This window comes from Dryobates pubescens, chromosome 24 (assembly GCF_014839835.1).
Source record: "Dryobates pubescens isolate bDryPub1 chromosome 24, bDryPub1.pri, whole genome shotgun sequence".
Classification (NCBI taxonomy): domain Eukaryota; kingdom Metazoa; phylum Chordata; class Aves; order Piciformes; family Picidae; genus Dryobates; species Dryobates pubescens.
Genome location: NC_071635.1, coordinates 401,060 through 413,497, shown reverse-complemented (window position 1 = coordinate 413,497; position 12,438 = coordinate 401,060). Strand labels below are relative to the sequence as shown.

The window sequence follows — 12,438 nt, the reverse complement described above, 5'->3', positions numbered from 1 at the left end:
TCTTTAGTTTTCTCCTGCTCACCTTGTTTAGTTTTAGACTTCTCTGAGATAAGAGGCACTACAGACAAATGCATAGTGTCGTCGGAACTGCAAGCAATTTAAACTCTTTTAGGATGTGGATGGTTGGGTACTGTTCAAGATGAGAGGCTTACACTGCAATTACTTAATCCCTTGAATTTTTTGAATGATGAAGATTGCCAAACTTTCCACAATCGCAGAGACAGACAAACTGCTCAGGAAACTGCATCAGCCTTTTTTATTCAGGAAGACTGGTTTCTATCAGACCTTCAGGTAGTATTTCAGTGCAAGCATGTAAGGACTTTTTTATTGGTATTTTACGGTGCTTACAGTCTCAAAGCCCAGAGTTTAGCTGTCATTTCAATAAAGCAACCTGTATCCCACCTAGAGATAGTAGGATCACAAACAAGATATAGTGATGGTATTATCATGGAAAAAAGAGACTTTACAGGCTCTGCCTTCCCTTCCTGCTTACATGACAAGATTGGATATCAGCGAGATTTTGGCTAACCAGTGATGATACACTAGCTAGATTCTGTTTTCATTGCAAAGGCAAAGTTTCCTTACATCATGAGGTTTGCTTCTTACTGTACATTAAATTTGTCCTACAGATGCACCTCTCCAGTGTAGTCCATCACAGCCAAACCCCATCTACTACTATTAGCAGATTTTGATATTATGAAACCAAAACTGAATGCTTTCAGACAAGCTCTATTCAGAGGCATGGCTCAAGTTCACTTCGTTACCTCCTCCATGTACTTGAATATATTTGCCTTCTTTTGTATAGCAGTCTCCCTTAGATACAAAATAAGGTTTCAGCATGGTAAAAACCCAGCCTCTTTTTAGATTGTCTCAGAGGAAAATATTCCACCCCTCCCCTGATTTGTGCTATTAGAAAACACTGTGTTAGCACAAACTAATACAAACTACCAACTACATGCAGAAGCAAACCAGGCATTTCGCACTTCTTTGTGTTGCTCAGAGTGACATCCTGATGCTATCATTTAGCTCATCAGGACATTCCATCAATCAAACCCCAGTTTTAATTACACACCATTCTGGTTCTTCTCTCAGAGCAAATGGGGAGGACACCCAGTGCTCTATTTCAATTAAAATACATACTTTCCAGAATTAGAAATAGGTTGAGAATCACTTTTAAACCAGCTCTGAACCCCTGCTACTGACCCAGTACTGTACAAGCTGTTATTGTGCACTGTCCTACATATCATCTGCTCCCCGTGCTGGTCTGTTCCAGAAAGACAGACAGCTGCAACAGTATATCCCTGCTCAACTTGAGGACCATCTGACTTTAATTGTAGCACACAGCTTGATGTGGGGCTGGTTATGAGAAGCCAAAGTATCACACTGTAATAATCTGGAAAAACAGAAACCTGCCAACACAAGGCTGCAAACAGGGGCTTGGGCTGGCTGGCTGACGGGCTGCAGGAAATATGATTAATGAGCAAGGTATAATGATATCAGGAACCCGATTAGCACCACAAAAAGGTCACAGATCAAAGCAGTATGCATTTCATGAGCTCCAATCCTTGTAGCAGATCTGTGGGCTTAAGGAGGTAAACTGAAATGCAAAGGGAAAAAATATCTCCATGTGATAGCTCACCAAATGAGCACTTAAAATGCTATAATCGCTGTTTTGTCTGAAGCAGCAAGCAAATACTAAGGGCATGTATCAGCCCACTGTGTGTTGTAGCAAGCTTTCTTTGATAGCATTGGTGAGGAATGGAGCTTTAAGCATTCTTCCTAAACACACCTATCTGAGTGAAAAATCCAATGATGCTGCTGCTATTCAATCCACTGAGTATTAACAACAAAGCAATTTAATATCTGCATACAATTTCCTCTGTTCCAGAGGGCATCATCCACCATCACCCAGGACCACCACAAGGTTAACTACATCACACAGAAGCAGTGAGCGGGACCCACTGGCCCAAAGGTTTACATTTTATGCCATGAGACTGACCAAAACCTGGTATCTGTTACAGCAGGAGGATCAGGGACCTACAGTGTCACCAAAAGGCATAGCACACATCAATAAATGCTGTCACATTACAGGATAGTTGAAAATCGTATGTGCCTGTAAGTTCTTTCGTGATAAAACTCTAACTTGCAGCAACTTTTGCACATTCCTTCAGGTTTCCACCTGACAAGTGGCACTGCCAGATCTGCTTCCACAGCAGAGCTACAAAGGCAAACAGACTCCTAGCAAAAACTTCTGGTTTCCAAAGTCACACTCACTAGTGAATAATTACATGGAGGGGAAAAAGGCGTATAGTGAGAAGAAACCATTTTTAGATAGTAAATCTGATATTCACACAAGAAAAGGTGAGTGAAACAAAGGAAGGGACAAAGTAATTTTAAGCTTTGCCACACAAAAGTACAGAAGTTAATATAATGTTGGTTTCAGATCACTTTTGGAAATGAAAGCTTTGGAGCACTTCCGTCTGACCTGCTTCTCTTTTGGGATTTAACAAAATAAAGACGTGCTCATTGTAGACTGCACATATAAAGAAAAAAAGGACATTTGGAATATGGAATGAGATCATTCCTCTCTGCAAGGAGACTTTAAAGGATTTTACATTTTGTGCTCTAAAGTTTAAGAGTAATAATCAAAGAGCAGCTGCTTCCTGCAGATGAAGCACTTCATCCTGAGAACATAGTGAAAGTGAAAGGCATCAGAGAGAGCTGCAAGGAAGGCAGACACGAGAAATGATAGAAGTCATAGAAGACTGAGGGAAGGGTAGGTCAGAGGATACAGAGAGGTGAGCGTGAGAAGAGCCTGGCACCAAGGCTAGAAATGAGGAAAAGAAACTTAAGAGCCAAAATCTTAGAAAAGGAGGAAGTAGGAGATGGAGAGTAACTTCACAGTGGGGAACCCAGATCCTTAACTAATATAATGGGAACTTATTTTATGCAAAAGCTAAAATCCAACAGTTGTGAGAGACCACGGCCACAGGCTGCCTTTGGCAAGCCTGCTTTCAGAGCACAGCTTTTCATTTCTGAGCTTATCCTGACTCACCAAAGCACACCAAGCTCAAAGAGGTGTCAGGCTGCCACCCGGACCTATTACTTATCAGCACAGCTGTAACATCAAAAGTTGCATTTCAATCTGGCTTGCCAAGTAGTCCTGCTAAATGCCAGTGGATGTCATACCTCGTTTCAGTATGATTTGTACATACTTTTATATGGTGCAAAACACTAAATTAACCTCACAGAATTTGCGATTGTTATGGTGCACCTGACAAATGCCTGCAGAAATCTAGGCCAAAGAACATTTCTGAAGACCATGGTATCCCATCACCAGTAGAGGTGCAGTGTAAAGCATTCTGGTTACTTGCACATCATGGATTTTTTCTGATCTGACTGTTCTGCAGTTTAATATGAGGTCCAATGCTCTGCCAGAAACAGCACTTGGCCAATTCTTGGTTTTAAATTTAGGAATACCAAGTTCAGCTGTGGTATGTATGTTGTAATTCCCAGGTAGCTGATCACCACATGAAAACTGCAGCCTCATTTTTCAAGATTCATTTTAAAAAGCTTTGATTTCTTTAGAATGTGACTGATGCAGAATCCTTTCATTCTGAGAAGAGCTCTGAGAATGCAGTGACACTGTAACAGCAATTCTGTAACTCATTTCACTGCCCACAGGTCACAGTGCAGGCAGGCAGTGCTCACAACAGGATTTTCCAAGAGAGGGAAGAGAATGGCATTACAACTTTGGGGAATGAAGCAGGCAGAGGAGGATTCTGGTTTATTTTCCTGTAAAAAAAAATTGGTTTAATGGAAGAACTTGAAGGGATGGCAGAAGATTTAGATTGCTGCCTTCTTCCCTGATCTTTGGAGTTAAATGGAGATTTAAACTGAAAAACTCTAAAATTACATTTCAGTAATGAGGATAACAAAATATTTCTGTGATTAAAGAAGCTTTTCCACATCTTCTGGAAAGTGGTGATTTACTCTGCAACCACAAGAGGTGACATACAAGCAGGATAAGCCCTCCTGTGTATTTATTTAGACCGTACTCAAACTTTTTTGCACAATGAGCAACACTTTTGTGCCTCTGTTCTTCCTAAACAGGTAAATCTAACATTGCTTCTGATGATTTCACTCACAGTCCTACACAAATGATAAATAGCTCTCTACTGAAAGCAAAGATCCAAACTATTTCAAACCTCTGCTGCAAGACAAAGGCTACAGGCGGTAGGGGATAGCCATCTTACCAGTCTGTTGATCCGAACAAATTCTTCTGGGGTTTTGGCCCACGGTGGAAGTTCAACATCAGACACAACTGTTCCATCATCCATCACTCCCAGATTGTAATTGTTGCTGTTGACAAATATCTCTGGGAGGTAATAGAATTCAGGAATCAGTTCCTGTAGATAAATGAAAAACAGTGTCACGTTATAAACTCTGTCAGAGGATGCTCTTTGGCAGCTTCAAAAAAATACAAAGATTAGAATAGCATCAGGCAAAGAAAACACACAAAATCCTCCCACAGGCATTCCCTCTCTCTAGAAAGGGGAAAGCTCCTCTGTCATACTTTTTAACATGTAAACCTTTAGATAGGATTAATCTTTATCATGCCTTTCACATGACAAAGAACCAAGAGACAAAAGACTATGGGACACAAAAGTCAGAATGTTGGTTTTGGTTGCATGTTATGTACAGAGAAAACTTATCAGACCAATGAACATATAGATTGGAAAGCAACAGACAACCAAGGGTGTTAAGAAATTGGGGAAAAAAGGCTTCTTTCCCATTTTAATACAATCCACCCTTTCAAGTGCTAATGCACAAATGGCAGTCCATAGTTTGGGTGAAAGCCGCACCACCTATATTAATTACAAAGGTGGAAAGTCCAGTTATGACCCAAACCATTCTATGATTCTTCTATGGATATTTTTTTTTCCTGGAATGACCATTAGCTCAGCTATGTATCCAGTCTGTAACTACAGGCAATCATACATTATTTCCCACATACACAGACAAAAAAGGAAGGAATTTCAGATGTTTACAAGGTCTGTGTATCTGCTGAGTCCCATCACCGCTTTAAACAGGTGTAATCTACAGGCCAGTGATGAACAGAACTGGAATGCCACATTTAACACCTCCACAGCTGGCCTGCTAAACATGGTTGGGGAAAAAATACAAGCACTTAAGAGCAGAGGAACTGCAATCTCCATGCCTTAGGAGAAAAACATGCTAATGCTAATGGCTAAACGTTTTAAAGCAGAAAATAACACATTCTAGTGCAGAATTGAACACAACATGCTAGGAAGCTAAATTAAGCTCAAAACCATCAGGATTTTCTCCTGGATAAGCAGAGTGTTTCCCTGTTCTACAAACACACATGCAACTTTGTAAGCTGCCATTTCTATTGTAGAACAGGCACTTGTTTATACAGAAATGTATCAGAGTCAATGTGCTCAGCACTTTATTTAAACTTCTGTAAGCCTCTGCAAAGTCTGGCATAACAAACACTTCATAGAAGAAGCCTATTGAGACAGATCTATTTCTGCCCTTATTACATACACAAAGGTGGGGAGTTTTTGGTGGAACCTGGTGTTGAGACTGAAATACACCCAATAAACCTGGCAATTTGATGGATTTAGAAAAATTGAGCCGCTGAAGTAGGGAACTTACTTCCTTTGTACAGAAAGGATCAATACGTGTAATTGCTTCAGGAAGCGTATTCCATACCAAATGACTTCCATACAGCAACTGCAGACTGGATGCTACTTAAGAAGTAGGAAAAAGCCCCATCAGACTGTCCCACTGGCTTTGTCTGCAGTGGGTGTACTGCATAGCTGCCTCAGAAGCTCAGCAGATCAGATCTGAAACCCAGTCCTGACATGGGTCAATGGATCAGTGGTCTCCCAGATAGCCCCTGAGGGCCAGCTACGGTATGAGCAGCTTTCCAAATGGCTGAGTGCAAGGGGGAGGTCATCAGATTGCGGACAAGGTCAATCCGAAGTAGCCAGGGCAAAGACAGGAAAGATCAAGCAGGAATTAAGCTATTATCACCTCCATCCTTGTGTGAAACACTCCTTGGCTTTGAATTGTAGATCTTTTTGTTTACAGTCACCTTAATTAACTAGGCAGGGGGAAAAAACATGCTTCTGTACCAAATGCCTGACAAGTACTTGATAAAAAGAGATTTGAAACTATTTAATTGCATAAGTGAAAGAACAAGCAAGGATAAAAGTCTGTAGAAAAAGAAAGTAACACTTCAGTTTCTGTAGTTTTTAGCATCAGGGAGAAACTAACAAAGAAAAAGCAGAGTCATCAGCACATTAATTCTGTAGCAGCATGTGCCACAAATAGGAAACCATAGCATGATTCTGAATACTTAAACCATAAGCTCATTACATATGTTACTGATGGGTTTATTCTGTTTTTTAATATGTATCTATAGATCTGTACAGCTATTCATTAGTTTCTTTCAAGATCAGAAAACATTTGGCTCTCCAGAATACACACTGGTTTCATTAGGTTACACAGAAACAATATGCTGTCTGGAAACCTGAAAATCATGAGGAACCTTTCTTAGTTTGACTGTTAGAAACTCCTCACAAGGCAGTATTTCATTACTCCAGCAAGAAGGTTGCAGAAGGTTTTTCACTGTCACCATAACAATACCATAATGATTTTTAGATAAAAGAGATCCTTTATGATCTGATTTTCTCACCTTGACCATGTGCCATGGGCACATGGGAAAACAGAGAGCAAACAGACACACTGGGTCACTCTCCCTGGAGGTGTTCAAGAAACATGTGGACATGGCACTTCAGGTCAGGATTTCATGGCCATGGTGGTGCTAAATTGATGGCTGGACTGGACGTAAAGGTCTTTTCCAACCCAAACAATTCTATGATTCTGTGATTGTGAGTAGTGTTTAGCACCAACTTTCAATGGCTTTATACAGGTGAAAATGGCGACATTCTCAGAGAATCACAGAGTGGTTTGGGCTGGAAGTGACCTCTAAAGGTCATGCAGGCCAACCCCCTCTGCAGTAAGCAGGGGCCTTCTCAATTAGATCAGAGCCTTGTTGATCCTCACCTTGAATAACTCCAGGGATTTGGGGGGGGTCAACCACCTCCCTGGGCAACCTGTTCCAGTGTTCCATCACCCTCAGAGTAAAGAACTGGTTCCTAACATCCAATCTACATTTGCTCTGCTTGAGTTTGAAGGCCCTGCAGGCCTTTGCAAACAGTCTCTCTCTATCCTTCTTGCAGGCCCCCGTCAGGGACTAGCAAGCTGCTCTTAGGTCTCCTCGGAGCCTTCTCTTCTCCAGGCTGAACACCCCCCAGCTCCCTCAGCCTGTCCTCATAGCAGAGGTGCTCAGAGCCCCTGCTGATTTTTGTGGCCCTCGTCTGGACCTGCTTCATCAGGCCCATGTCCTTCCTGTACTGAGGGCTCCAGAACACAGCCCTGCAGGAGAGGTCTTACCAGAACACAGTAAAAAGGCAGAGTTCTCGCACTCCATCTCTGGCCATGATGCTTTGGATGCAGCCCAGACTGCCACTGGCCTTCTGCGCAGCAAGCTCACACTGCCTGCTCCCGTCTAGCTTCTCACCCCGAAGTCCTTTTCCTCATGGCTGCTTTCCTTCTCCAGTCTGCACCAACAGTGAGGACTGTTCCTGCCCAGGTGCAGAACTCTGCACCTGCTCTTGTTAAACCTAATGAGGTTCACCTGTGCCACCTCTCCAGCCTGTCCAGGTCCCTCTGGCATATTGACAGCACCACTCAGCTTGGTTAAAGGCCAACATTTCCCCCTAAAACTAGTGGATAAAGCTAATCATAAAATATTTACATTTTATCAAATTTACAAACATTCTTCATGTATTTGGTCACTGCAGTCCATAGTGGCCCATACACAGAGAGATGTATTCGTGAACATAAAGCACTTATCACCTAAACATTCTTCAGGACCACTCCAAGGCCTATCGGTGAGGGCTTCTGCTTCTTTCTTAAAGTACTCACATGCATGCATAAATAGACACTAAGATGATGACTCGTGTTTAACTCCATTCAAAATGGACTTTTTTGGACTGAGAATGTTAAGAAGATTAATGAATGAACTTTTTGCTTGCTTTCTGAGGGGAGTGGGAATAATTATTTGTGCTTCCACACAAATATCATATGAAGATTGATTGGTTGATGGGTTGGACGCGGTGATCTTGAAGGTCTCTTCCAACCTGGTTTATTCTATGTATTCTATGTATTCTAAGATGTAGGCCCAGTCACAAAGGGAATTACGACTCCAAAGGAAATTTTGCTAAGAGGATGGGTTTTTACAAACCATAAATATCAACAGTGTCAGTTATACACTGGTGATGTATTTTCATGCTTGCCACCAGGCATTAAAAAAAAACAATCTATACACAATACTTTGTTTCCTTAATGTAATGAAATGTTATTTTATGCTTTTGTTTAGAAAATAATAGATGCATTTGGAAGCAGAGTTATATGATCTGCAAAAAGGGTCTGGAAACAGTGACACAGATGCCCTAACCATATTAAAACATTTATAAGAGACCAGATTTTTAAACTAAATTATTTGGCAATCCCATTAAGCAATATTAAGCCTATACATAACCTGTCAAATGAATAATAAAAATGCAGATTAGAAATCTCAGGGCTTATTCATATCACCAAGCTTTATTTCTACTGCTATGGGACTTCAGTGGCATTTAAAAAATATATACAAATTTATTCAATTAATTCAAATTTCAATTTTTCATCACACTTCAATCCCTATGTGCTGGTTTTGTGCTGGGATCGAGTTAACTTTCTTCCCAGCGGCTGGTCTGGGCTGTGGTTGGGATTTGTGCTGGGTAGCACAGGGATGTTTTCTTCCTGCTGAGCAGAGCTGACACAGGGTCAAGGCTTTTTTCTGCTCCTCATCCCACCCCATCAGCAAGCAGGCTGGGGGTGCACAAGAAGCTGCGAGGGGACAGAGATGACCAAAGGCATATTCCAGATGGTAGGACACCATGCTTGGCAGATAAAGCTGGGGGGAGAAGGAGGAAAGGAGGAGGTTTGGGGTGATGCCACTGTCACATGTGATGGAGCCTGGCTCTCCTGGAGATGGCTGAGCATCTGCTGCTATGGGAAGTGGGGAAGGACTTCCTTGTTCTGCTTTGCTTGTGCACAGCTCTGGCTTTCCCCATTACACTGACTTTAGCTCAGCTCATGAGTTGCTCACTTTTGCCCTTGTAGTTCTCTTCCCCATCTCACCAGAAGGAGAGTTTGAGTGAATGAGAGAGTGAGGGAGGCTGAGTTGTCACCTGGGCTTAAACTACAACACGCTCCATCTGCTCTGTGTGTGTTATTTCTCACAAAACTAAGAGATCTCAAGACACTGCCTAAAATTCATCCAGCTTATAATAAAAAAGTACTTCACCAGGTTTCCAATAAAATTCCAAACTGAATTAATGAAGCAATTGATTTTGTCAGTGCCACAGAATCACAGAATGGTGGAGTTTGGAAGGAATCTCTGAAGATCATCTAGAGCAGGATCACCTAAAGCGAATGACACAAGATTGCAGTGTCCAGGTGGGTTTGGAATGCCTCCAAAGACAGAGGCATGAAAAAGGAGCAGAGAGAAAGCAGTAGAAAGGCTGAAGACCAGCAGAGAACTCGATGCTAGCCACTGAAATTTGGTTCAAAGTGGTAAAACTTCAATCCCATTAAGCCAGACTAATTTTCTTTTCAAAAGGTAACTGCCATAGTGGGATAAAGAAAGAGAGTTAAGATGTTACTTCACATTTGAGAAAGACCTCTGAGACTGTCTCAGTCTCCCATGACATTCTTATAAGCAAAGCAGAGAAATGGAGATGAGATTAGGTTACAATAATGTGGGAGTATCCAAGCTGGAAATCCATATTCCAAGAGCAGTTATCAATAGCTCACTGTCAAACTAGGAGGACATGGTAATGGGGTCTGCCCTGCTCCTAATACCAGTCAATAATCTCATTAATGACCTGGTGTAGAAGGTGCAGTAATAAAATTCCAGATGACGCTCAGAAGGTAACATAGCTGTTTGGAGGACAGCATGAGAATTTAAACAGCTCTTGAGAAACTCTCTATATGGTATTAAAACAGCAACAACAAAACCATCAGCAAATTCTACACTTGGAAAGGAGAAAATACCTGCAAAGAGCCAAACAGGCAGCAATTTTGCTGGTGTAAATCTGATAAATAAATTTATGACAACAGGTTAGCTACTAAACCAGAAGTAACAACTGCTTCTGAACAACTGTGTGCAAATCTATTCATCAAAGAAGAACAGCAACAGGAAAGGACAGACAGACTTAATTTCTGTAATCCAGAACTTAGTCCAAGCCCCAGACTGAACTAATTTTTTTTGTTAAACACTGTCAGGCTGTTTGCTTTGCATACAGTAATAACAAAACTAACCAGAATTTTGCACTCCCAGTGTCAATTAAGAAGTAACTAAATGAGTTAAGGGGCAGGGCTGCTCAGTATTTTAAAGGTACTGATACTCTTACAGAATTAAAATACATCAAATACTCTTCAGTACAGAAGATTTCACTTAAAAACACACAATCATTTAAAGGCAGCAGTGCCGAGCTAATTAGGGTTAGTGAGACACTACCAAACTTCCAAAGGATTTGTAATTTGCATTGCTTAAATGAACAGACAGGGAGAAACTAGGAAATTCAATTTTATGCAACGTATCACCTCTTGAAATCAAAATCTGAAAAGTTCAACCAAAGGTTACACCACAGTGAAGCACTAGTTTCCTGCTTTGATCACTGATCCAGGGCTTTCCCAGGATATTGACAAAGATTGGTTGTGACCACACATATGCTTTAGCTTCCCCTCATTGAAGTGGTACCAGCCAACAAGAGCTGCTTCCAAAGCTAGCTCATGTTAGTCCTCCTTGTAATTTATGATGCCTCCAACTAAGATCAACAATAATCCTCTAATCTAAGAAGTCACAACTTTTTCAGCTGCAATAGGAATAAACCTTCTTTATCCTTTGTGCCCCCCCTGACACTTTCAAGGTCTTAAAAGTGCTTCCAGAATCCTTTGTATTTCTGTAAATTCATTCACAGAATGGCTTGGGCTGGAAGGGACCTTCAAGATATCTAATTCCAACCCCCCCCCCCCCCCCGGCACTGACAAGGACACCTTCCACTAGACCATATTGCTCAAGGCCTCATCCAACCCTGCCTTGAACACCTCCAGGGAGAGTGCATCCAAACATTCTTAAAAATTCCTCACTACACTAATTGCCAGGGAAGCATTCATTGGTTTTATTGTTCTGTTGGAGAGGTTAGTTTCACATCTAACTGTAATCTCCATCAATTCTTATTCCATCCAGCATGGGCAGCAGACATTTTTCCTTTCTTTCTTGCAGCAGCCCCTATGTAATAGAAAACTCTTAAGTTCCTCCTCTATCATTCTTTCAGAAGGAAAACAAGCACAGCTACTCAATCATTCATTGCATTTTATTTCCAAGACCTTGCATTATAATCATTGTTCCAGTGTGGCTTCTCTCCAGCTAAACCACAACTATGGATGTTACAGTCCAGCTAAAACTTTATCAAAGCTGAAGATTTATTTCATGGATTTTGGAAGTTATACTATGTCCTGTTGATGTATCTTCTACAACATGTTCCTCACCCTTTGTTACACCCAATGTTGTTATTTCACATGCACTTGTGAGGTACTACAACACTATACCCTGTGGTTTTTTGGCACACCAGACTGATCCTTGTGTTAGATTTGTACCTCACTGTTTGAGGATCTGCAGGAAAGCTGCAGTTCTCACTTTTCCCTAATAAACTTCAGCTAACATTTCTCTCAAATCTTTTTTCCCTTCAGCAAGAAGTGCTTCCATTTCCACTACACTTCCAATCCAGGATCAGTGGAAACTGGGGCTTAACATGTTATTATCAAGAAGAATTCCACTCAATACCTCTGTCAGTTCTAATGATCACCCACTGGTAACTATTCTGCAAATACAGCAGATTCTTCTAGATCAAGCTTTCCCAGCTCACTCAGGAGACAACGGCAAAAATGAAGATCCTCGTCTGCTTCTTTCTTTTAGAGGTCTGTTACTTTTTCTCATCAGAAACTGTGATTGCTTTGACATAATCTCTTCTTGATAAATATGTTTCATTTGCTTGTCTCCTGGTTATCTTCCCAGTACTTAAAACACAGCCTGATTATTTGCCTAAGTATTTTTCTGTGCATTGTAGTTAAATTCACCTCATTACTTCTTGACTCTCTTTTTCTCCCTTCATAAACAACCTAAAGGCTTCGTTTGTTCCCCACTGCGGTCTTTCTTGTCCACCACTTCTCAAAAAATAAAAGCAAAGTGCTCTGAAATGCTGAGTGCCAGTCTTGAAGGCACAGCAGAATGAAGCT

The 12,438-nt window shown here is 41.2% G+C and overlaps 1 protein-coding gene across 2 annotated transcripts in view; it reads right to left on the bottom strand.

Moving 5' to 3' along the window:
* LRBA (LPS responsive beige-like anchor protein) overlaps nucleotides 1-12,438 on the bottom strand; it is a 324,288-nt gene that overhangs the window by 80,493 nt on the left and 231,357 nt on the right. For both annotated transcript variants that reach the window (XM_054172464.1, XM_054172465.1), the window contains one exon: nucleotides 4,257-4,409. In XM_054172464.1, coding sequence (XP_054028439.1) covers nucleotides 4,257-4,409 — 153 coding nt within the window. The remainder of the gene's footprint in view (nucleotides 1-4,256; nucleotides 4,410-12,438) is intronic.